General features: G+C 45.8%; 1 protein-coding gene across 1 annotated transcript in view; it reads left to right on the plus strand.

Annotated features, from left to right (window-relative positions):
- Nucleotides 1-25,592, plus strand: part of FGF5 (fibroblast growth factor 5) — a 309,440-nt gene that overhangs the window by 14,765 nt on the left and 269,083 nt on the right. Inside the window, exon 2 of the mRNA XM_073637004.1 lies at nt 17,832-17,935. Coding sequence (XP_073493105.1) covers nt 17,832-17,935 — 104 coding nt within the window. The remainder of the gene's footprint in view (nt 1-17,831; nt 17,936-25,592) is intronic.

Genomic DNA, 25,592 nt, shown 5'->3' on the forward strand with positions numbered 1-25,592 from the left:
GAATCACGGAAGATGTTGGTATGGTCGGGAAGGTACTCCCTCAGCATCTTCCCAAACTTTGCACTCCTTGTGAGAGTACCCCGCGCCTCAGGGACTGTGCGATGGGAGGGTCTGAGAAAATTCTCCCAGAACTTTGACAGTGTTCCCCTGCCTCTGCTGGATTGGAGTTGTGTCTCTCTCGCCTGTAGTCCTTGGTTGTCCAGCGAACTGTGACCTCTGCCGCCAGCTTTTTCAGATGGGAATTTTTTTAATAGTTCCACAACAAGGCCTTCTGCTACTGCCCCATTTTTGTAGACCTGTCCGCCTCAGGAATAAGAGATATAAAGGAATCCTTGTAGCATGGGTCTAGAAGTGTCACCAACCAATAATGACTGTCACCCAAAATTTTGAGAACGCGAGGTTCATGGGAAAGGCAGTGTAACATAAACTCAGCCATGCGTGCCTGACTGCTAACAGGCAAGACTTCCGTGTCCTCAGCAAGAGGACGAGTGACCATGCTCTCCTCCTCCTCCTCCTCTGTGTCCTCAGGCCATCCACGCTGAACAGATGATATGACAGTTGTGCAGGTAGTACCGTCTATAGCGCATGAAACTAGCTCCTGTTCTTCCTCCTCCTCTTCCTCATTGTCACCCAATCCACGTTGGGATGTGATGAGGCTGGGCTGTGTGTAATCACCCTGTATGGTTCCTTTCTCCATCTCATCGTGCTCCACCTGCAATATATCCTCTTTGATTGTGAGTTGAGAGCGTTTCAGAAGACAGAGAAGTGGGATGGTGACGCTAATTATAGTGTCATCGCCGCTCACCATCTTGGTGGAGTCCTCAAAGTTTTGGAGGATGGTACATATGTCTGACATCCATGTCCACTCCTGAGGTCTTATGTGTGGAGACTGAACTCAATAACGATGGCCTTGTTGATGCTTGTACTCAACAACTGCCCTCTTCTGCTCACAAATCCTTCCCAACATCTGCAGTATAGAGTTCCAACTCGTGGGGACATCACACGCCAGACTTTGAGCCGGAAGCTGCAAACGCTGCTGAAACACAGCAAGGGCGGAGGAAGCTGTATGTGACTTTCTAAAATGGGCACACAGGCGGCGTACTTTAACAAGCAGATCCGGCAGCTCCGGTTAGGATTTGAGAAACCGCTGAACCACGAGGTTAAGCACATGGGCCAGGCATGGTACGTGCGAGCTTGCCTCGCCTCAGAGCCGCCACCAGGTTCCAGCCATTATCACACACGACCATGCCTGGCTGTAGGTTCAGCGGTGTGAGCCACAGATCTGCCTGCTCTTTCAGAGCTGTCCACAACTCTTCAGCATTGTGCGGTTTGTCACCTAAGTATATTAGCTTCAGTGCAGCCTGTTGCCGCTTGCCCGAGGCAGAGCTGCAGTGCTTCCAGCTTGTGACTGATGTGGTCATTTGGGAGATGGAGGCTGAAGAGGAGGAGGGGGCTGAGGAGGATGAGGTGCAGAAGCTGTAGACTGTGGGGGCAACCCTGATTGACCTAGGGCCCGCAATCCTTGGCATCGGGAGGATGTGTTCCGTCTCAAGGTCCGACAGGGTCCCGGCTTCCACTATGTTAACCCAGTGTGCCGTCAGCGAGATGTACCATCCCTGCCCACAAGCACTTGTCCACGTGTCCGTGGTTAGGTGGACTTTCCCGGTAACTGCGTTGTTGAGGGCACAGCTAATGTTTTGGGACATGTGCTTGTGTAATGCAGGGATGGCACACCAGGAGAAATAGTGGCGGCTGGGGACTGAGTGCCGAGGGTCGGCTGCCACCATCAGGTTGAGGAATGCTTCTGTCTCCACGAGCCTAAAAGGCAACATTTCGAGGGCAAGGAGTCGCGAAATGTGGCAATTTAGTAGTGTGGCCTGTGGGGCGTTGGCTGCGTATTTGTGCTTGCATTCCAAGGACTGGGGTATGGACAACTGAATGCTGCACTGGGACAAGGATGTGAACCTGGTTCCTGATGCTGCTACTTGAGAGTGTGCAATGACAGGTGCAGGGCAGGAGGCATCTACGTATGCACCATGGACAGGGGATTGACTTGCATGCACAACAGCGGAAGAAGCAGTGGTGCCATCCGCAGACACTATTCCTGGACCCTGGGGTTCAGCCCACAAAGTCGGGTGCTTTTCTGCCATGTGCCTGATCATGCTGGTGGTGGTCAGGCTGGTAGTTTTGCCACCCCTGCTGATGCTGGCCTGACAGGTGGTGCAAATGGCCTTTTTGGGGTTATCGGCAGAGTCTTATAAAAACAACCAGACTCGGGAAGACGTAACAGTTGTATTGGCGGCTTTCTTCATGTTGGTGTTACGGGGAACGGTTGCCTGCCTTCTGTCTGCGGCCACCACACTGCTTCTTCCTGCCTGTTGGGGTGCTCTACCTCCCTCTCCCTGTGTACTGCTGTCCTCGCTCTTCATGTCCTCCTGCCAGGTTGGGTCAGTTACTATATCATCCACCACCTCGTCTTCCACTTCTGCACTCTGGTCCTCCTCCTGACTTTCTGGCAATTGTGTCTCATCATCGTCCAACTCTTGTGACACCTTCCCACCGTCGCATTCATGCGACCGTGGCTGCTCAAATATTTGGGCATCGCTACATGCAAACTCCTCTTGCCTTCAAGTGGACCGGGCGAGAGGCCGAATCTATAAATGGAAAAGTGAACAGCTCTTCGGAGTGTCCAAGTATGGGATCACTTGTCTCTGGGCACTTGGCATGCTGGGAGGAAGGAGGTTCAGTGTGAGGAATATGCTGTCCAGACTCACAGCAACTGAGACTTGACCGTATGGAAGACAGGGTGGTGGTGGTGGTGGCTAAGTGACTGGAAGCATTATCTGCTATCCAACCAATAACCTTTTCACACTGCTCTGTGTTCAATAGTGGTGTTCTGAGGTCCGCTATTAATTGGGACAGGTCGAGCGAGAAGATTTGGGTGTTAGTTGTGGCACAATTTAAGCTTGCCCACGGCCTCGGCCTCTGCATGCACCATCACTATCACGTCCAGTTCCCCATCCCTTGCCATGTGCCTTGCCCATTTTAAATGGTGGACAATATCTTCCATGCTCACTACAAATGGCTGAATTTGGAGTCAACTTATATGTGATCTGTGTGACGGAGAAAACACAGTTTTAAATAGCTGACCTGTAGATAACTATTTTGAACAGGAAACTGGTGTCAATAGCTTCACTGACACATTGAAACAAAATTTCAATGAAGGCCAGAAATGGCAATATTTTCAGCGCAATTATATGTGATCTGTGTGACGGACAAACCACAGTTTTAAATAGCTGGCTTTTTAGCGCTGTAATATGGAAAGGACCTGGCTGTATTCTGCAGTGCCAACAAGCAAATGGCGCAGAAAAACGGTGTTCTATGGATTGCTTTTTAAGCAACTAATGAGGATTAAGATCCCAAAAAAATATTCCTGGCCCCTGAGACCTGAGCTTATGTCTAGAAATAACTAACAGCAGCAGCAGACAAAACTGGAATGAAGCCTCTTGTGCTTTATGTACTGTAGTCTGCTATATACCCTGCCTGCCTATATACACTGCCTGCCTGATATCTCTGCAGATGGATTATTTCTCAGAAAGACTCTTCGTTGAGATGGATATGTGTAATATACTTCTGTTCTACCTCCACTACCTAATAAACAAGCGAATCTCTCCCTAGCTCAGCAGCAGCTCTCCCTACACTGTCTGATTCCGGAGTGACTGTGACGAGCATGGCGGTGCCAGGTTTGATATAGACCTGATGACGCTGTGTGGCCAGCCAATCACTGTAATGCCACAACCAGCATAGCTGTGGCATTACAGTGAGTGGCAGGCAATCCCTGCAAGTTCACTGGCTCTGCAAAGAGCGCCAAACATGCAGGGAGGAGACCCGAGTTCCCGCTGAGCAACCCCGGAAATACTCGGCGAGCACCGAGCAGTAGTGAGCATGCTCGCTCATCACTAGTAATCAGTATAAAGATCTGCTGGTCATTGTTATTCCTCAATATTTGCATAAATGAAGACTCCTACTCCAATTTGTCTGCACTGAAGAACACAGTAACACTTCCTGACTGGAGTGCTACCTTTATGTGGCTTTCCTTGGAGCATTCATTCTTTGAAGCCCAGCTGAATTTTCAGACGAAACTTGACTTTTGGTCTGTACAGCAGAGTGCATAAGCCTCTATGGCAGATGTGGAGGTCCCACCTATTTGGATTTGTTTGTGACAACAGAGATAGACTTAGTGAAGAAGCTGAAGAGATGCACTACCTGGAAACGGCGATGGCAGTGCTCACCTCACTAAGCAACGTGGTGCACAGAGCTGTCAGGAAAATCCTTCCTTAAGGGTATGTGCCCACGTAGTGTTTTACAAGCGAATATGCTGCGGAATTTCCGCAGCTTAAACGCTTGTGAAACGCTAGGTAATCCGTCCCCCATGGTCCCCAATGAGAATCGGCAATTTCAATGCCCATGCTGTGGATCCCACATGGACTGTTGCATACAGTTCTAGTTTCTGAATTATTAGAAAGGATAGGATAAAATAAGGAAACTGCTACATTTATTTGTTCAACTATATGGTGCCATTTATTATAGCGCTGCCTCCAGGTGCCACTTCAGTAAGGCAGTTGTAGTTGGCATATTTTGCTGTTAATTTCTGAAATAACATGTGTTCATTACAATAGAATTTTGTTTGCTCCTTTTAAAAGCATTCTGGAATGAAGAACAGCACTAATTTGTTGCCAACCTTGCAATAAATTTAAATGATAAATCTTTCTAAAATAAAGTGTGGGTATAATGGCTATCAATGTTTGTGGGGTGTGATGACATATCAAACTACTAAAGATTCATTCTCCATTCATATATTGTGCAGCTAACTCATTCTCCAGCCCTAGGCTTTAATACCCCCTACACTCATTAAGAGTATGGCAGCATTCCAAGAGAAACAGATATCCAAAATATTAGCGTAACTGAGAAACCTGATTACTAAACATGAAATTAGGTGTTAAGACTTAACAATATGGTAAACCAAAAGGGGTTGTCAAGCAAATAGAAATATTTTTAAAAGGGCTCAGACTGGTATCAAATAAGAAAACGATTGATACTTGCCTTCTCAAATCCAGCATAGCTCCCATCTCACTACGTTCACATTGATCACATTTCCAGTAAAATGAACCCTGAAATCAAAAAACATTATGGGTGCTGTATGTCTCTATGTCTCATATATTTTTTTTTATTTTTTTTATTTTTTGCTATAGCAATATTCTGCACCAAGCTGGACTTAAGATACAAGACTTATCATATGCATAGGTGGTTTGGACATTTAAGTGACTCTTCTTTGATTTAATACCCGATCCTCAAGTTAGATGCGATTATTGGATCACACTCGTCCATGCAAGTCAATGAGTCCATGGAAAACACTCGGATGACATCTGAGTCTGATCTGATTTTCATGTTCTCGTCATCCGAGAGAATCGGATCGTACTATGATCACACACTGATAGTGTTGAGCATTCCGATACTGAAATATCGGGTATCGGCCGATATTCGCGGTATCGGAATTCCGATACTTAATTCCGATACTATTGCAATATCGTATACCGGAATCGGAAGTTCCCATAATGCAATGAGACATTTTCATTTTATTCAGCCAATGAGGATCCTAAGAAGTGTGGGCACATCCTGTTAGGCATGTAGGCATCTTAACTAATGGCATGGCTGTGATTGGCTGCTGAAATGATGTCATGATGCACTATAAAAGCCACCGCCGCCATTTTGAGCTCACTCTGCTGTGAATTCAGTTAGGGATAGGACGCTGTTGTTCTGAGGGACAGTTTTAGCTACCTATTTGCTCTATACTGCTTTACCCAAGCTACTTTCTAAATCACTGTGCCTTGCAGTGCTAGTGCACAGTTCCCTGTGCTGTTCACCGCTATCTGCAAGGTCTGTGTGTGTGAGTGCAGCTCACCCTGTAGTGTGTGCTTCAGCCAAGTCTGGTTGTAGTGCACTCAGTGTGTGTCACTGCCTCATACATTGTCCTTTTTTGCCAATTCATAATTTTTCCTGATATCTCCTATTAGTGTGGTGGTTCCATCTGTATTCAGCTAAATTGGTTCCAAACACACTATATAGGAGTAGATAGAGAAATTTTTTTCCGTCTTGCAGCACTAGTGCACAGTGCTCTGCATCTGTACTGTTCACCGCTGTCTGCAAGGTCTGGTGTGTGAGTGCAGCTCACCCTGTAGTGTGTGCTTCAACCCCGTCTGGTTGTAGTGCACTCAGTGTGTGTCACTGCCTCATACATTGTCCTTTATTGCCAATTCATAATTTTTCCTGATATCTCCTATTAGTGTGGTGGTTCCATCTGTATTCAGCTAAATTGGTTCCAAACACACTATATAGGAGTAGATAGAGAAATTTTTTTCCGTCTTGCAGCACTAGTGCACAGTGCTCTGCATCTGTACTGTTCACCGCTGTCTGCAAGGTCTGGTGTGTGAGTGCAGCTCACCCTGTAGTGTGTGCTTCAACCCCGTCTGGTTGTAGTGCACTCAGTGTGTGTCACTGCCTCATACATTGTCCTTTATTGCCAATTCATAATTTTTCCTGATATCTCCTATTAGTGTGGTGGTTCCATCTGTATTCAGCTAAATTGGTTCCAAACACACTATATAGGAGTAGATAGAGAATTTTTTTTCCGTCTTGCAGCACTAGTGCACAGTGCTCTGCATCTGTACTGTTCACCGCTGTCTGCAAGGTCTTGTGTGTGAGTGCAGCTCACCCTGTAGTGTGTGCTTCAACCCCGTCTGGTTGTAGTGCACTCAGTGTGTGTCACTGCCTCATACATTGTCCTTTATTGCCAATTCATAATTTTTCCTGATATCTCCTATTAGTGTGGTGGTTCCATCCATATTCAGCTAAATTGATTCCAAACACACTATATAGGAGTAGTTAGAGGAGCCTTTCTGCAGCATTGGGCCCTGCAGCCCCAGCCAGATTAGTATTAGCCTATTTTTTGCAGCCTCATCTATTGCATTGTAGGTTACCTTCCTACATTGTAATAGCTACAAAAAGTTTGTGATACTATTGTTATTACATCTTTAGGCACATCCAGTGTCTTTTTGTGACAAAAAAAACCTAAATAAAGTTCACCAAACACTCCACTTTACAGTTGTGTAGGCCACATTAGCTCATATTAAAGTCTAGTCCACACTTTATAAAATTAGTGTTTCTTATACCTGTTAGCAGCTGTTCAGGAATAAGCACACTAAGCCCTTAGTACTTTTCTGCCTATCTTTATCAGTCTACCAAGATGAAGAAGGTAGGGAGTAAGGCATGTGGTCGTGGTCGTGGGCGTGGGCGTGGAGTTTCTGCAGGGAGAGGACGTGAGGATTCTGTGCCTGCAGGGAGAGGACGTGGGGATTCTGTGCCTGCTGCGGGCACCAGTGACTCAGCATCCCCCAGTTTTACCAGGGAACAGTCCTTTATGCGCAGCTTTGTAGGAGCTAGCCGTACCCCACTGCTGCGCGAGGACCAAATTGAAGCCGTTGTCGGATGGATGGCAGCTAACGCATCGACTTCAATTAGTTCCAGATCCTCTCAGGTCCTGAGCACTGAAGAGCACCCATCTGTCTCTTCACCACCTGCCAAATTGCCCAGGCAGTCAGAGAGCCCTGGACAGGAGCCATCTCTACTTCTGTTCTCTGAATCTCTTGGCTTGGAAAGAGGGGGCCAGCCAAGCAGAATTCGAGAATTTGAAGAAGAGGTAGTATGCAGTGATGCGCAACCGTTTTGTCTCTCTGAATCTGAAGAGGCGGGTGGGCCAGTGCCTATGGTCAGCAGCACACCTCAGTACGCATCTGATGATGAGACTCAGGTGCCACTTTCTGGTGCGTACTGTGCTGTCGAGACTACCCAGGAGAAGCAGTTGTTTGAAGAGGGTGGTGTAGATGATGAGGTCCTTGACCCATCATGGCGTGAGGGACAGGAAGGTGGTGGGAGCAGCTCTGAGGAAGAGATTCCCCGAACGGCCCAAAAAGGAGGGAGAGGGAGGGGGCAGACTTGGTTGCCTGTAGCCTCCACTTCGGCACCCATTAGGAGCATGGCTCTTCCAAAATCCAAAGCGGGCGCTCCCAAGACTTGCAGTGCCTGGTCCTTTTTTGACACAGTTGCAGATGACATTTGCTTTGTCAAATGCAAGCTGTGTAATCAGAAGGTGAAAAGAGGGAAAAGTGTCAGCAACCTCAATACCACAAATATGTGGAAACATGTGCGGACCAAGCACGTGGTGGAGTTACACAAACACACTGAAGACCTAGGCCAACCTACAGCGCCACCTACCACCTCTTCAGCTCGTGTTGTAGCCTCTTCCTCCAGCTCACACACAGCTGGTTCGGCTTCCTCACAGGATCGCCATGGAAGAATCTCTGGCACTGTTGTACAGAGACACAGTGTAATTCCACCCACAGCACCACTTTCCCAGTCATCCTCACACTCCCAGGCCAGTCTACAGCCATCGTTAGCACAGGCATGGGAGAAAAGGCGCCCATACTCGGCAAACCACCCCCGAGCACAGGCTCTGAATGCTGGCATTGCTAAACTACTGGCCCTTGAAATGCTATCATTCAGGCTGGTGGAGACTGACACATTCCGTAACTTTATGGCATTGGCAGTCCCACAATACAACGTGCCCAGCCGCTTTTATTTCAGCAGGCAAGCCGTCCCTGCCCTGCAACATCATGTGGAGGGAAAAATTAAACATGCGCTACAAAACGCCGTCAGTAGCAAGGTCCACCTGACCACTGATGCGTGGACCAGTAAGCATGGACAGGGACGATACCTTTCCCTCACTGCCCATTGGGTAAATGTTGTGGAGCCGGGTACAGATCTTGAGAGTGGCGCTGTACGTGTTCTGCCAACTCCAAGGATTGCAGGAATCCAGTCTGTACACATTGACTCCTCCTCATACTCCAGTTCCTCTGAATCAGCGCTGCAGGAGCCGTCACGGTCTACCTCCACATCGACCCGTGAACGGTTACCTGTTATGATGACCGATATGAGCACAGCCGTGGCCAAACGTCAACAGGCCGTATTAAAATTAATTTCTTTGGGGAATCGAAGCCACACAGCGCAGGAGCTCTGGAATGCCATCAAGCAGCAGAGTGACGTGTGGTTTGTGCCAGCGAATCTCCAGCCAGGCATGGTAGTGTGTGACAATGGCCGAAATCTGGTGGCAGCTCTGGGCCTAGGCAACCTCACTCACATCCCATGTCTGGCACATGTGCTCAACTTGGTCGTGCAGAGTTTTTTGAGGGACTATCCGGATCTTGATGCACTGCTTCACAAGGTCCGCATAGAGTGCGCTCACTTGCGGCGTTCCAGCAATGCAAGATCACGCATTGCAGCTCTGCAGCGCCGATTATGTCTTCCGGAACATCGCATCATATGTGACCTACCCACCAGGTGGAATTCAACGTTACATATGTTGGAGAGGTTGTGTGAGCAGCAGGCAGCAGTAATGGAGTACCAGCTGCAGCAGGCGCAAACAAGTCGCAGTGCGCGCCGTTCACACTTCACCACCACTGAGTGGGCCTCTATGAAGGACATTTGCCACGTTTTACGTGCCTTCGATTATTCCACGCGGATGGCGAGTGCAGATGATGCACTAGTCAGCATGACTATCCCCCTTATCTGCCTGCTTGAAAAAACACTGCAAGCACTAAGGGACGAGGTTTTGGAAGAGGTGGAGGATGAGGAGTCACAAATGCCATCTGCTTCTCTACAGTCTGCGCAACGTGGTTCCTCACAAAGGCCTAGGCAGGGGACACTTTGTGAGGAGGATGAGGAGGAGTCAATGGATGAGGAAGACATCTGTCCAGAGGAGGGAGGTACACAATGCTCTAGTAGTCAGTATCTAGAGCGAGGGTGGGGTGATGCAGAGCAGGCAGAGATCACGCCTCAAGCAGGGGACAGCGTTTCTTGGCCAGTTGGCAGTCTGCAGCACATGGTTGATTTCATGCTGCAGTGCCTCAGAAACGACCGCCGCATCGCCCACATTCTCAACACGGCTGATTATTGGGTGTCCACCCTCCTAGATCCTCGCTACCGGGACAACTTACAAAGCCTCATAACACCATTGAACCGGGAGCGTAAAATGCGGGAGTACCAAGACGCACTGGTGCATTCCATCATGTTCTCCATTCCAACCGAGAGCAGTGCTGCTAGTGCTTTACAAAGCAGCTCAGTGCGTCGAGGCAGTGGAGGAAGCTCTGCACAAAGAGGGAGCAGAAGCAGCGCCTCAGCACAAGGCAAGACCAGTATGGCCGAAATGTGGCAAAGTTTTGTGTCCCCGCCGCCACAAATGTCTACACCATCACAGACAGCTCCAGTCAGCAGGAGGCAACGTTTCCGTCAGATGGTGACAGACTACATGTCTTGCCCTCTTAGTGTACTCCCAGACGGCTCTTCTCCCTTCAAGTTTTGGGTCTGTAAGCTGGATACATGGCCAGAGCTTAGTCAGTATGCACTGGAGGTGCTAGCTTGCCCTGCTGCTAGTGTATTATCGGAACGCGTCTTTAGTGCCGCAGGTGGTGTACTAACAGACCGTCGCATGCGACTATCCTCCGATAACGTTGACCGGCTTACTTTTCTCAAAATGAACAAGGCCTGGATCTCTCATGAATTTGCCAGTCCTCTTCCAGAATAAATAATTGGTTGGCAACAGTATCCAGGTCTCCTGTTCTGTTCATGTTTCTACCACCTGAACTGTAATCCCTGAGCTCCAACACCGCCAGTTGGCGCTCGGAAGTGCCGTCTGCACAGTCAACACTTGCTGCCGTGTTATTGGGGTTCAGTAACGTCAGCTGTTCTCCTGCTGTGCGGACGGCAATTTCTCCTGATTTGTCCACATCCACTGTACTACACATTTTAAAGTTGCTCCAATTACTCCTCTGGCTCCTCTGTTTTCATTCTTATCCCTGGGCTCCAGCACCGCCAGTTGGCGCTCGGAAGTGCTGTCTGCACAGTCAACACTTGCTACCATGTTATTGGGGTTCAGTAACGTCAGCTGTTCCCCTGCTGTGCGGACGGCAATTTCTCCTGCTCTGTCCACATTCTCACTACTACAGATTTTAAAGTTGCTCCAATTACACCTCTGGCTCCTCTGTTTTCAGTATTATCCCTGAGCTCCAACACCGCCAGTTGGCGCACGGAAGTGCCGTCTGCACAGTCAACACTTGCTGCCGTGTTATTGGGGTTCAGTAACGTCAGCTGTTCTCCTGCTGTGCGGACGGCAATTTCTCCTGCTTTGTCCAAATCCACTGTACTACACATTTTAAAGTTGCTCGAATTACACCTCTGGCTCCTCTGTTTTCATTCTTATCCCTGGGCTCCAGCACCGCCAGTTGGCGCTCGGAAGTGCCGTCTGCACAGTCAACACTTGCTGCCGTGTTATTGGGGTTCAGTAACGTCAGCTGTTCTCCTGCTGTGCGGACGGCAATTTCTCCTGCTTTGTCCACATCCACTGTACTACACATTTTAAAGTTGCTCGAATTACACCTCTGGCTCCTCTGTTTTCATTCTTATCCCTGGGCTCCAGCACCGCCAGTTGGCGCTCGGAAGTGCCGTCTGCACAGTCAACACTTGCTACCATGTTATTGGGGTTCAGTAACGTCAGCTGTTCCCCTGCTGTGTTCACGGCAATTTCTCCTGCTCTGTCCATATTCACTGTGCTACTTATTTAAAACTTGCTCCAATTACACCTCTGGCTCCTCCGTTTTTAGTATTTACCCTGGGCTCCAACACCGCCAGTTGGCGCTCGGAAGTGCTGTCTGCACAGTCAACACTTGCTGCCGTGTTATTGGGGTTCAGTAACGTCAGCTGTTCCCCTGCTGTGCGGACGGCAATTTCTCCTGCTCTGTCCACATTCTCACTACTACAGATTTTAAAGTTGCTCCAATTACACCTCTGGCTCCTCTGTTTTCATTCTTATCCCTGGGCTCCAGCACCGCCAGTTGGCGCTCGGAAGTGCTGTCTGCACAGTCAACACTTGCTACCATGTTATTGGGGTTCAGTAACGTCAGCTGTTCCCCTGCTGTGCGGACGGCAATTTCTCCTGCTCTGTCCACATTCTCACTACTACAGATTTTAAAGTTGCTCCAATTACACCTCTGGCTCCTCTGTTTTCATTCTTATCCCTGGGCTCCAGCACCGCCAGTTGGTGCTCGGAAGTGCCGTCTGCACAGTCAACACTTGCTACCATGTTATTGGGGTTCAGTAACGTCAGCTGTTCCCCTGCTGTGCGGACGGCAATTTCTCCTGCTCTGTCCACATTCTCACTACTACAGATTTTAAAGTTGCTCCAATTACACCTCTGGCTCCTCTGTTTTCATTCTTATCCCTGGGCTCCAGCACCGCCAGTTGGCGCTCGGAAGTGCCGTCTGCACAGTCAACACTTGCTGCGGTGTTATTGGGGTTCGGTAACGTCAGCTGTTCCCCTGCTGTGTTCACGGCAATTTCTCCTGCTCTGTCCATATTCACTGTGCTACTTATTTAAAACTTGCTCCAATTACACCTCTGGCTCCTCCGTTTTTAGTATTTACCCTGGGCTCCAACACCGCCAGTTGGCGCTCGGAAGTGCTGTCTGCACAGTCAACACTTGCTGCCGTGTTATTGGGGTTCAGTAACGTCAGCTGTTCTCCTGCTGTGCGGACGGCAATTTCTCCTGCTTTGTCCACATCCACTGTACTACACATTTTAAAGTTGCTCGAATTACACCTCTGGCTCCTCTGTTTTCATTCTTATCCCTGGGCTCCAGCACCGCCAGTTGGCGCTCGGAAGTGCCGTCTGCACAGTCAACACTTGCTGCGGTGTTATTGGGGTTCGGTAACGTCAGCTGTTCCCCTGCTGTGTTCACGGCAATTTCTCCTGCTCTGTCCATATTCACTGTGCTACTTATTTAAAACTTGCTCCAATTACACCTCTGGCTCCTCCGTTTTTAGTATTTACCCTGGGCTCCAATACCGCTAGTTGCTGCTCAGAAGTGCCGTCTGCACAGTCAACGCTTGCTCCAGTGTTATTGGGATTCAGTAACGTCAGCTGATCCCCAGCTGTGTGTCCGGCAAATTCTCCTGCTTTGTCCACATCCACTGTAGTACGGATTTAAAACCTCCTCCAAATACACCTCTGGCTCTTCTGTTTTTAGTATTTACCCTGGGCTCCAGCACCGCCAGCTGGTTCTCGGCAGTTCCATTGGCTCTTGTACCTTCTGCTACCCATCCGGGTTCCAGTACCGTCAGCTGGTTCTCGGCAGTGTCTTTGGCACGGGTACTCCCTCCTGCCCAGCCTGGTTCCAGCACGCCAGCTGTTTCCGGGTAGTGTCAACGTCACTTTGCCTCCAATGCGTTGTCCTGTCGTGTTGCGGTCGGGTTAGCCGACTCTATGGTGCCTGCAGTTTAGGTGACTCCTATGTGGGCTGCGGGATCTGGCAATGAAGGCTGGTTCCATAGTGCCAATAGGACAAGCACCCTCTGTAGGACTGTGGGTTTTGGTAACTGCGGCCGGCTCGCGGCCTTGAACTTTTTTTTTACATGGGTACCTTCTGCTACCCATCCGGGTTCCAGTACCGTCAGCTGGTTCTCGGCAGTGCCTTTGGATTAGGTGCCTCCTTCTCGGTATCCAAGTTCCACCAACGTCTGCTGGTCCTTGGTAGTGCTTTCTGGCACAGGTACCTCCTGCTTAGTAACCGAGTTCCAGTAACATCAGCTGGTCCTCGGTAGTTCCATTGGCTCTTGTACCTTCTGCTACCCATCCGGGTTCCAGTACCGTCAGCTGGTCCTCGGTAGTTCCATTTGCTCTTGTATCTTCTGCTACCCATCCGGGTTCCAGTACCGTCAGCTGGTTCTCGGCAGTGTCTTTGGCACGGGTACTCCCTCCTGCCCAGCCTGGTTCCAGCACGCCAGCTGTTTCCGGGTAGTGTCAACGTCACTTTGCCTCCAATGCGTTGTCCTGTCGTGTTGCGGTCGGGTTAGCCGACTCTATGGTGCCTGCAGTTTAGGTGACTCCTATGTGGGCTGCGGGATCTGGCAATGAAGGCTGGTTCCATAGTGCCAATAGGACAAGCACCCTCTGTAGGACTGTGGGTTTTGGTAACTGCGGCCGGCTCGCGGCCTTGAACTTTTTTTTTACATGGGTACCTTCTGCTACCCATCCGGGTTCCAGTACCGTCAGCTGGTTCTCGGCAGTGCCTTTGGATTAGGTGCCTCCTTCTCGGTATCCAAGTTCCACCAACGTCTGCTGGTCCTTGGTAGTGCTTTCTGGCACAGGTACCTCCTGCTTAGTAACCGAGTTCCAGTAACATCAGCTGGTCCTCGGTAGTTCCATTGGCTCTTGTACCTTCTGCTACCCATCCGGGTTCCAGTACCGTCAGCTGGTCCTCGGTAGTTCCATTTGCTCTTGTATCTTCTGCTACCCATCCGGGTTCCAGTACCGTCAGCTGGTTCTCGGCAGTGTCTTTGGCACGGGTACTCCCTCCTGCCCAGCCTGGTTCCAGCACGCCAGCTGTTTCCGGGTAGTGTCAACGTCACTTTGCCTCCAATGCGTTGTCCTGTCGTGTTGCGGTCGGGTTAGCCGACTCTATGGTGCCTGCAGTTTAGGTGACTCCTATGTGGGCTGCGGGATCTGGCAATGAAGGCTGGTTCCATAGTGCCAATAGGACAAGCACCCTCTGTAGGACTGTGGGTTTTGGTAACTGCGGCCGGCTCGCGGCCTTGAACTTTTTTTTTACATGGGTACCTTCTGCTACCCATCCGGGTTCCAGTACCGTCAGCTGGTTCTCGGCAGTGCCTTTGGATTAGGTGCCTCCTTCTCGGTATCCAAGTTCCACCAACGTCTGCTGGTCCTTGGTAGTGCTTTCTGGCACAGGTACCTCCTGCTTAGTAACCGAGTTCCAGTAACATCAGCTGCTCCTCGGTAGTTCCATTGGCTCTTGTACCTTCTGCTACCCATCCGGGTTCCAGTACCGTCAGCTGGTCCTCGGTAGTTCCATTTGCTCTTGTATCTTCTGCTACCCATCCGGGTTCCAGTACCGTCAGCTGGTCCTCGGCAGTGTCTTTGGCACGGGTACTCCCTCCTGCCCAGCCTGGTTCCAGCACGCCAGCTGTTTCCGGGTAGTGTCAACGTCACTTTGCCTCCAATGCGTTGTCCTGTCGTGTTGCGGTCGGGTTAGCCGACTCTATGGTGCCTGCAGTTTAGGTGACTCCTATGTGGGCTGCGGGATCTGGCAATGAAGGCTGGTTCCATAGTGCCAATAGGACAAGCACCCTCTGTAGGACTGTGGGTTTTGGTAACTGCGGCCGGCTCGCGGCCTTGAACTTTTTTTTTACATGGGTACCTTCTGCTACCCATCCGGGTTCCAGTACCGTCAGCTGGTTCTCGGCAGTGCCTTTGGATTAGGTGCCTCCTTCTCGGTATCCAAGTTCCACCAACGTCTGCTGGTCCTTGGTAGTGCTTTCTGGCACAGGTACCTCCTGCTTAGTAACCGAGTTCCAGTAACATCAGCTGGTCCTCGGTAGTTCCATTGGCTCTTGTACCTTCTGCTACCCATCCGGGTTCCAGTAACATCAGCTGGTCCTCGGTAGTTCCATTGGCTCTTGTACCTTCTGCTACCCATCCGGGTTCCAGTACCGTCAGCTGGTTCTCGGCAGTGCCTTTGGATTAGGTGCCTCCTTTTCGGTATCCAAGTTCCACCAACGTCTGCTGGTCCTTGGTAGTGCTTTCTGGCACAGGTACCTCCTGCTTAGTAACCGAGTTCCAGTAACATCAGCTGGTCCTCGGTAGTTCCATTGGCTCTTGTACCTTCTGCTATCCATCCGGGTTCCAGTACCGTCAGCTGGTCCTCGGTAGTTCCTCAGCTTTCTTGTACCTTCTGCTACATTTCCAAGTTCAAGCTTTTTGAAATGGTTCTTGGTAATCACTCTGGATCTCCCTGACGAGGACCCTGAAGACGAGGACCCTGAAGACCAACCCTAAGAAGACGAGGACCCCGAAGACAATGACCCTGAAGACGAGGACCCTGAAGACCACCCCGAAGAAGACGAGGACCCTGAAGACCACCCCGAAGAAGACGAGGACCCTGAAGACCACCCCGAAGAAGAGGACCCCGAAGACGAGGACCCAGAAGACCAACCCGAAGAAGACGAGGACCCCGAAGACGAGGACCCCCGAAGACGACGACCCTGAAGACCACCCCGAAGAAGACCAAGAAGATGACCCTGAAGAAGTTGACCAAGAAGACAAAGAAGAGAAGACAAGCACCAAGATACAGAAAAACAAGAGACAGAAAACCAAGAAGCAGAAATACAAGAAGCTGCAGAACAAAAAGCGGAAGAACATTAAGCATAAGACTAAAAATCAGAGCAAAAGATAATATCTAAATTATAAGCAGAAGATGACTAAGCAGTGTATGGGGGTGAGTCCGTTCCTCCTCGTGGTGCCCCTGGAAAAGACCTGCTGCTGCAGGCCAAACTGAACGCGGACAAATCCTGTTGTAAATCTTTTGTGACGGGCAGAACGAAAGGTGTAATGTCCAACCTTTTATAGATAACAACTACAGGAATGCCTGTCACAAATAAGAATATGATGAAGAAGAAGAATATGAAGAAGATGAAGAAGTAGAATATGAAGAATGTAAAAAAAAGAATAATACGAAGAAGGTGAAGAAGAAGAAGGTGAAGAAGAAGTGGATGAAAAAGATGCTGAGGATGATGAAGGAGAAAGTGTGGGAGAAGTAAAAAAGAAGGTGAAGAGCATGGAAGTAGTGAAACATAAATATCTGACAAAATATAAAAATACTTAACATAGTTAATATTTCCGTAACTCAGAACATAATAAAAAAATATTAATTCCTGCTATTCCATTTGACTGGGCTAAACCTCTATGCCTTTATTGTCTCCCCCACCTCCCCCAATACATTCTACATTATTCTTAGTTGTTTTCCTTCATGTAGAAATAACCTACAAGGAAAGAAAGGGTTTATTTTAATTCCGATATTTATGTCCCATTGACTTGCATTGGTTTCCGGTATCGGAATCGGCGATATCCGATACTTTTTCGGTATCGGTCCGATCCAATCCGATCCGATATTTCCCGATATCGGAAGGTATCGCTCAACACTACACACTGATCAAACTCTAATCAGAGTATGATTAGCATAACCGACCCGATTCTTTCGCTTGAGAGAAAATAAGGTGGTGTGACCCTGGCCTTTAAGCTTCAGCTACATTCCAGTTAATGGCCCCAGCAAGTTGACAATAAAGGGCGGACAGACAAACTCCTAATGACAAGACTGTCGGTATGTAATGGCAAATGTATAGTGCCGATAATGCTCTACGAATCTATTTGCACCAAGGTTGTGCCCAGCTATAATAATAATCACTTTTTTATTTATAATGCGTAATCCAACTTTTTTAATGCAGAAGTAAACTGTGATCTATAATACTGAGATAGAAGGGGCAGCATGGATTTCTTGAAGTGTGCCGTTACAGCTTCTTAGGACTATAGTCTGGGAGCTCTGGACATTGTCCACTTGGTTTGGGCATTTCAACAAATGGCAGCTTCTTAGAAGTTACAGTAGATGCCTCAGAGAAAGCTCCCAGGCATATCCCCAGACATCTGAGCAGTCTTCAGTTTCAAGTGAGTGCTAATAAAATGGGTGATGGATTTACACAGTCTTCATGAAAGATAGATACACACAGCTATTGAAAATGAGAGTTGTTATTCTTTTCCATTCCTGTCTTTCCAAGAGCCATGAGCGGTGCTTTATTTTGGGATTTCTGTCATTCTAGGTATTTTGGAAATATTTGCTGTGTCTCAAGGGATTGTGGGAATAAGAGGAGTTTTCAGCAACTCATTTCTAGCCATGTCAAGAAAGGGAAAACTTCATGCAACTGTAAGTAACAATATACTTGGTGAAAATATACTCTTATTTGTTTAAGGTATTGAAAGTGGCATAAATCATGGATATGTGTATATTGATTGATCGATTTAGAATTATTGCTATTATTGTCATTTTCTACACAATTTTTTAGATATTGTTTTCCTGATTTTTAATCTGAAAATGAGTCAAACAATGATCAAGACTTCTAGTATATGCAACATTTCTGGACATTGTAAAGAGATAAACTAATTTATGATTTTCATCTCATTATGAAAATGTAAATGAAAACAAAGGCATGCGAGGAACAGAGAAAGGGAAAAAGTGTTAATCTAGGGCAGCATGGTGGCTCAGTGGTTAGCACTGCAGTCTAGCAGCGCTGGGGTCCTGGGCTCAAGTCCCACCAAGGACAACATCTGCAAGGAGTTTGTATGTTCTCCCTGTGTTTGCATGGGTTTCCTCCGGGTTCTCCGGTTTCCTCCCACACTCCAAAGACATACTGATAGGGAATGTAGATTATGATCCCCAATAGGCACCGTGCCGATAATGTCTGTAAAGCGCTGCGGAATTAATTGCGCTATATTAGTATTCATTATTATAGCGCCATATATTCCATGGCGCTTTACATGTGAAAGGGATATACATAGCACAAACAATTACAATAAATTTGAACAATACAAGTCGGCGACTGGTACAGGAGGAGCGAGGACCCTGCCCACGAGGGCTCACAATCTACAAGGAATGGGCGAGGATACAGTAAGTGAGGGTATAGAAGTGAGTAATATAAAAAAAAGTAAATAAAATCCAGCGCCTTAGCCCCTCCATTATTTTGGAAAAGTGATGTGCTGTTACTTTACAATATGGGAATAACTCTCTAGGAAAGTAACAAGCAACTCTGCACCCCAGCAGGTTCTATGGGTCTGTCAGTACATGCTGAGAGTTGTAGTTCCCCATGAAAGCTAAGGTAACATGGTGACATGGCCACGACATAGCTTGTGCATCCAATAATCGCTGCATGCTGCTGCTACTACATTACAAATAAATAGGGTCATATTGTGACCTTTAAACGGCTGGTAAGTATAATATATGAGGCAGGCAACATGAATTAGCAATACCACTCCAGCGGTGAAATATAAGAAACACTGGAGTGGTGCTTTAATCATAGGGGAACTCTTCATGGTGACATGCCCATCTAACTATCATCTTAGTGTCATAGTGACTATCATCATAGTGTAAAATCCCACAAGAACTGTTGCATACAGTTCTAATTTCTGAATTATTAGAAAGGATAGGATAAAATAAGGAAACTGCTACATTTATTTGTTCAACTATATGGTGCCATTTATTATAGCGCTGCCTCCAGGTGCCACTTCAGTAAGGCAGTTGTAGTTGGCATATTTTGCTGTTAATTTCTGAAATAACATGTGTGCCTTAAAGTACATACATTCAGATACATTAAATTTGTGAAAGAAAACCTCTATGTGTGGCCATAAATATATTAGAGATACAGTATATAGCAGTCAATGTGTGCCCTCATACAACATCCAAGCAACATGGTCAACTAGTATAGCCTTGTACTCTAACATAATGGAAGTAACTACCTGGGTTTCAGTGTTAAGAATATTTATACAGTATATCTCTCTATATATAAAGTTAAGGCCAGCAGTTTTGATACTTTCATAAATTTAGGTTTTCACAAAGGTTGCTTCTTCAGTGTTTTTAGATCTTTTAGCCAGTTGAATATATTTTTTAAAACTTTATTGCCAAATACATCAATTTATGCAAATACCCAATTTTTATAGTGTTGACCTTTATTTTTCGAGACTTCTGCAATTAACCCTGGATATCAGATTTCGGGTCAAATCATGACTGATGGCAACCCATTCTTGCCTAATCAGTGCTTGAAGTTTATCACAATTTCTGTGTTTTTGATTGTCCACCCACTTTTTTGAGAATTGTCCCCAAGTCTCAATGAGATAGAGATCTCGGGAGTTTCATGGCCATGGACCCAAAATTTTAATGTTTTGTTCACCAAGTGATTACTTTTGTCTTGTGACATATTTAGATATGGATATACAGTATTGTGAACATTTTTTAGCCAGGTGTGGAAAAGATGCTGCAAAATAAGAATGCTTTCAAAAGTAGAAGTGTTAGGGTATGTGCACACGATGCAGAAATGAAGCAGAAAATTTCTGCATCATTTCTGCATCTCCCTGGCAGAAAAAACGCATGCAGATTGTGCATGCGTTTTTCCTGCAGAATACATGCGGATCCACATGCAGATTCACATGCGTTTCCGCATGCAGATTGACAAGCGCTTTCCAGGCGATGTTAGCATCACCTGGAAAGTGCTTGATAACTAGGTCACACTATATAAATCCATGCAAACAGCATGGATTTATATAGTGTGACCCGAGAGAGTGTATATACTTACCTCCGATGGCCCGCGCTGTCCTGCTCACTCCGTTCTCCCGGCTGCCGGCAACTTTGAATTGAAAGACCTGCCGACGTCAGCGTCACGTGACCCGTCACATGACTCTGACGTCACCGCAGGTCCTACAACTCACTGCAAGTGCCGGGAACCAAGCGGGAGCGCTGCGCGGGCCGACAGAAGGTAAGAATACATTTATTTTTTATTTTATTCTTCTTTTTACAGCTTTTTTAATGGTACCTGGGTGTGGATGAGACTCTCCTCTCCTCCACACCCGGGTACCATCCGCACATTAGAACGCACCAATTACGCAAGTACAAATGCTGTCTTGCGGAATTGGCGCGTTCTAATGCAAGTCAATGGCGGCGAAATCGCCGCGTTTCCGCAAAATTAATTGACATGCTGCGGATTTTTGACCGCAGCGTTAACGCTGCGGAAAAATCCGCATCATGGGCACAGCACATGCGGATTTCCATTGGGGAACATTGCTGCCCTTCTACCATGCGTTTTTCATGCGTTTCCGCGGCGTTTACGCAACTGCAAAAACGCCGCGGAAACGCATGAAATACGCATCGTGTGAACACAGCCTTAATGCTTCCTTTTTATCAGATGACAAAAAGGAAAGTGAACGAAGAAAAGAAAAATCTAAATCAAATCAATATTTGGTGCGACCACCATTTGCCTTCAAAACAGCATAAATTCTTCTAGGTGTACATGCACCAAATCAGGGATGTGTAGGATTATAGTAAGGTCTATGAGTAATCAATTATGTTAACAAATGACATGGATCATCATTTTCAGGTTGAAACACAGTCATTAACTGAGACAGTATCAGCTGTGTGAGAAGCAAAACAGAGTGAAGGACAGCCAAACTGTGCTAGAAGGGTGAGGTTGTGAAAGACAGTTTCATCTCACATGGCAAAACTGAACACAGCATCAAGACACAAGATAGTTTTATTACACTAGCAAGGTCTCTCCTAAGCAGAATGGGGTTCCAAGATGTGCTGTTCAGGTGGAGAACCACAAAGAAATGGACAACGTTGAGGACCATAGACACCCATGATCGGCCAAGGAAACTTAGTGGAGCAGTTGAGAGACACATCATGCTTATTTCCCTTCGAAAACAGATGTCCAGCAATGGCATCAGCTCATTATTGGCAGCAACCAGTAGGAACCAGCTATAACCATCTACAGCTCAGTGAAGACTGTCCAGAAGTGGTCTTCATGGAAGAATTGCAGCCAAAAAGCAATGCCTTCGACATGGAAATAAGGTCAAGTGACTCAACTAGACAAGAAAATCTAGGAAACCGGGATGCAGAAAATTATCAGCAAGTGTTCTTGACTCATTAGTCAGAATTTTAAATAGCTGGCTGTAACAGAAGACAGTTTGTCAAAGGGCTGGGAAGGGGTACTATAATGAGTATCTGCAGGCAACAATGAAGTATGGTGGAGGTTTCTTTCAAGTTGGAGCTACATTTCAGAAAATGGAGTTGAGGATTTGGTCAATATTAAAAATATCCTCAATACTGAGAAATACAGGGAGATGTCTGATTGGCTCCAAATTTATTTTCATCAGGACAGTGATCTCAAATATTAAAAGCTATCTTTAGTATAGAGAAGATCAAGGAGTCCAGGGAGTGATGAAATGGTCCTGACAAAGTCCTGATCTCAAAATCATCGAGTCTGTGTAGATTTACTTGAAGAAATAGAAGAATTTACACAAGTCTACATCCACAGAAGATCTGTGGTTAGTTCTCCAAGATGTTTGCAACAACTTTCCCACTGAGTTTCTTCAAAAACTGAATGCCAGTATACCTAGAAAAATTGATGCTGTTTTGAAGACAAAGGTTGATCACACCATATATTCATTTGATTTAGATTTCCCTTTTATTCATTTGCTTTGGATTTCATTATTCATTAAAAAATAAGCAACATTTCTAGTTTTGAAAGCATTCTTACTTTGCAACCTGTTTTAGCATGCCTGCCCAAAACTTTTGCACAATACTGTATATGAGATTATTCAAAATAATTAGCATAAAAGTTAATAATAAATATAGTAACTAGATATCATTATTGTAAAGCATTCAGTTGGTGCAATATCGCAAAAAATATCCTTGGCACCACTAGTGATCTGCAACATCAATCTATGTTTCCTATCAAGAACTGTATCTCTTTGTAGTAATGATGTCATGTCCAATTAATTAGACATAGTGTTGCAGTTTGCACTGTGATCAAAGAATAATTAAAAGGCTCAGATCACATGTTATGTCTTCCAGTGCTTTCATTTTACAACAGAAGGCAGGCAGTAAATATTGCTGCTTCTCATCATTTTTCTGTGAATGTGTAACCCTCATGGGTAGGATTAGTAATGGACAGGTGGCTGCAGAATCTGCAGAAGGAAACTTGCTGCATGACAGTTGCCTTAAGAAAACAAATATATGATTTATAGTGACAAAAAGTGATACAGAATATATGGGGGATTTAACTAGTATAAATTCAGCAAATGCCTAAATGTTTTTCCTGCTGTTAATAGAGTACTCTGCAAAATTCTTGATCCTATTGTAAACATCGCTTAGCATTGCTTAATATCATCATAAATCTACAGTTTCATATAAGCCGCATGAATCCCAAGTAACCTTATGTATTTACATTTTGATCATAAAGTGTAACAGTATTTGTATTTCAAAGTAAAATATTTCCAGTATATTAAGAGTACAGGTTCCTAATAAACAGAACTGGTGAAATGATATTCATATCATAAAATGAAGTGATTAATTATGATAAGCCGTTTTCACAAAAATATACAAAAAATGCTGTGGACAACTGGACATACATTCTCATGACAATGCAACAAAAGGAACTAAGTGCCACGTTAGTTCAAATAGAGTGGCAAGATTTCCATAAAAAAGTACATCTTTTTATTGAATACATTAAAAACCTACACACTTGTAAATTACAAACCTATAAGCAAGGAATATCATAGAAAACGAACGATGGGTCCTAAATAAATAAAACGTGAGCCATATCCCTTATTAACAATGACAATACAGGTGGTGTATAGTACCAGTCCATAGGATAAACTTTATAAGACTGAGGTAAATTGATCCCTTCAGGTTTCCATAAATTAAGTCAAATGCCAAGTGCAACTAAGTATATGGACAAAAAGATGCTAGAAGTATACTAAATGTCAGAAAAAACTCACAGCCTATGAAAAGTGGATGGCCCAGCAGACGGCATAACAGAGATAAATTAGCATACTCAGCTCCTTGTTGACTCATCAGACAAGCGCCCCAACGTACGTTTCACATATCTTCATCAGGTAGCGTTGTGATCCATCCTGATAATCCTAATGTTTCAATGCCAATTAACAGTGAATAATGGCATACTGAGAAATTAACAGTTTACATATAATGGGGAATAAAACTACAGAATCATACAGAGAATAAATACTAGCGATAAACTATTTAAATATAACAGGTTATACAGAGCAAAAGTTAAAAGGCCAATGCACATGATTAGGGCTGTTTTATCAAATTGGTGGACCCAGTGCAAATGTAGTTCCTACTGAACAATGTATTATGATGTCCTCACAACTAGAGATAAGTGGATAGGGCACAACTTGAATTTGTCTGTTCGCGTAGATATTCTAAGGAAATATGATTCACAGAGAAGTTATTCTCCATAATCTGAATATTCTTTATTATACTTTCTCAAGACTCCAGGGAATAATAAATGACAGGTGGAAAAAATAAAAAAATACTTATACTCACCTTACCGCTCACTTCTCTTGGCCCTTCGCCTCACATCCATCCAGTCCTCATTGCATCTTTTGATCACCACTAGTGTTGAGCGAGTATGTTCTGTTCCGAGTATGCTCGGGCCGAGCTCCGAGTATTTATAGCTGCTCGGTGATATGTTTGAATCGCTCCTGTGTGCATGATTTGCGACTGTTTGACAGTTTTATTACATGTGAGGAATGTCTATTTCTTACACATTTAGCGATTTAACCTTATCACCGAGCAGCTATAAATACTCGGCGCTCGGCCCGAGCATACTCGGACAGAACATACTCGTTCAACCCTAATCACCACCCATGACATCTTCACACTAGTCTGGAAATTACGGCTCTGATAAGGTCTCGGACGGTTCTGCTAAAACACGCAGGAGGTCATAATATAATGACATGCGCCATGGCATAATGCGCATGAGCAGAACCCTCATCAGAGCCAGAAGCCCATACCTGATGTGAGGAGACCCCGAGTTCCAGTGTTCACAGCGTCAATCAGAAGATGCAATGAGGACCAGTCGAGTGACATGGGGAGTGGCGAGGCAGGAGAATTAAGGGGTAAGATGAATATAAGTATTTTTTTTATTATTTTAACTTTTTTTATGGCTCTTTATGGTTCAGAAAAATGGTAGACAAAGGCTACGATTATGCTAAATACGCTTGGAAGAAAAATACAAAAAAAAAATCCTCATTTTGGCGAATATGAAATTTTGTAAAATTCTAAAAGAATCCAATTCCACTTGAATATATTCAAGCTTCCTCCTCATTTTCCCTACACAAATTCTCCATCCTATGTCTATTCTTTTCACTGCACCTGCTCATTACTGTATCAACTATGTTGAAAAGTACCCAAAAATACTGTACTTCAGAAAGAAATAATTGTGCCACACAGATAATAACCCCAAAATAAAAGCACAAGATAGGATACACCTCCTGCATTGAGAAAACATGCTGAGTTGTTATAATGATCTACATAATCAGTGCTAAACTCATTGTAAGATGCTGAAGTGCTACTAAAACGCAAAGGAAAAGTAATATAAGTTATGCAATTTATTACAAAATTTGACTCATTTACACATTTGTTGAAAAATTAGTAAGTTAAAATGAGCCTGTCATGTCACCAAATTCAATTATCCAGAAAATATAGGTAATAGAGTTACCAAGCTGTCTGGCCACCTTACTGAAAATGAAGTTACTGTGAGAAAATGAACTTTATTCGTCTCGGGAGCCACCGGCTTTCAGTCATGGGGGTGTGTACTGCACGGCTACAGTCATCGCTCACAGGATTGCACACTCTGGTACTTTGATTGACAGCATGTTTTTTTGCAAATAGAGCATGTCACTTCTTTCAGCATTTTTTCAGCGTTTTTTCACTCATTGGAAGTAATGGGTGATGAAAAAAATGCTGAAAAAAAGCACCAAAAACGCAGGTTTCTAGTTTTTCCGTGTTTTTT

This window comes from Phyllobates terribilis, unplaced genomic scaffold, assembly GCF_046119375.1.
Source record: "Phyllobates terribilis strain yellow unplaced genomic scaffold, ASM4611937v1 Scaffold_1__5_contigs__length_1240528914, whole genome shotgun sequence".
Lineage (NCBI taxonomy): Eukaryota > Metazoa > Chordata > Amphibia > Anura > Dendrobatidae > Phyllobates > Phyllobates terribilis.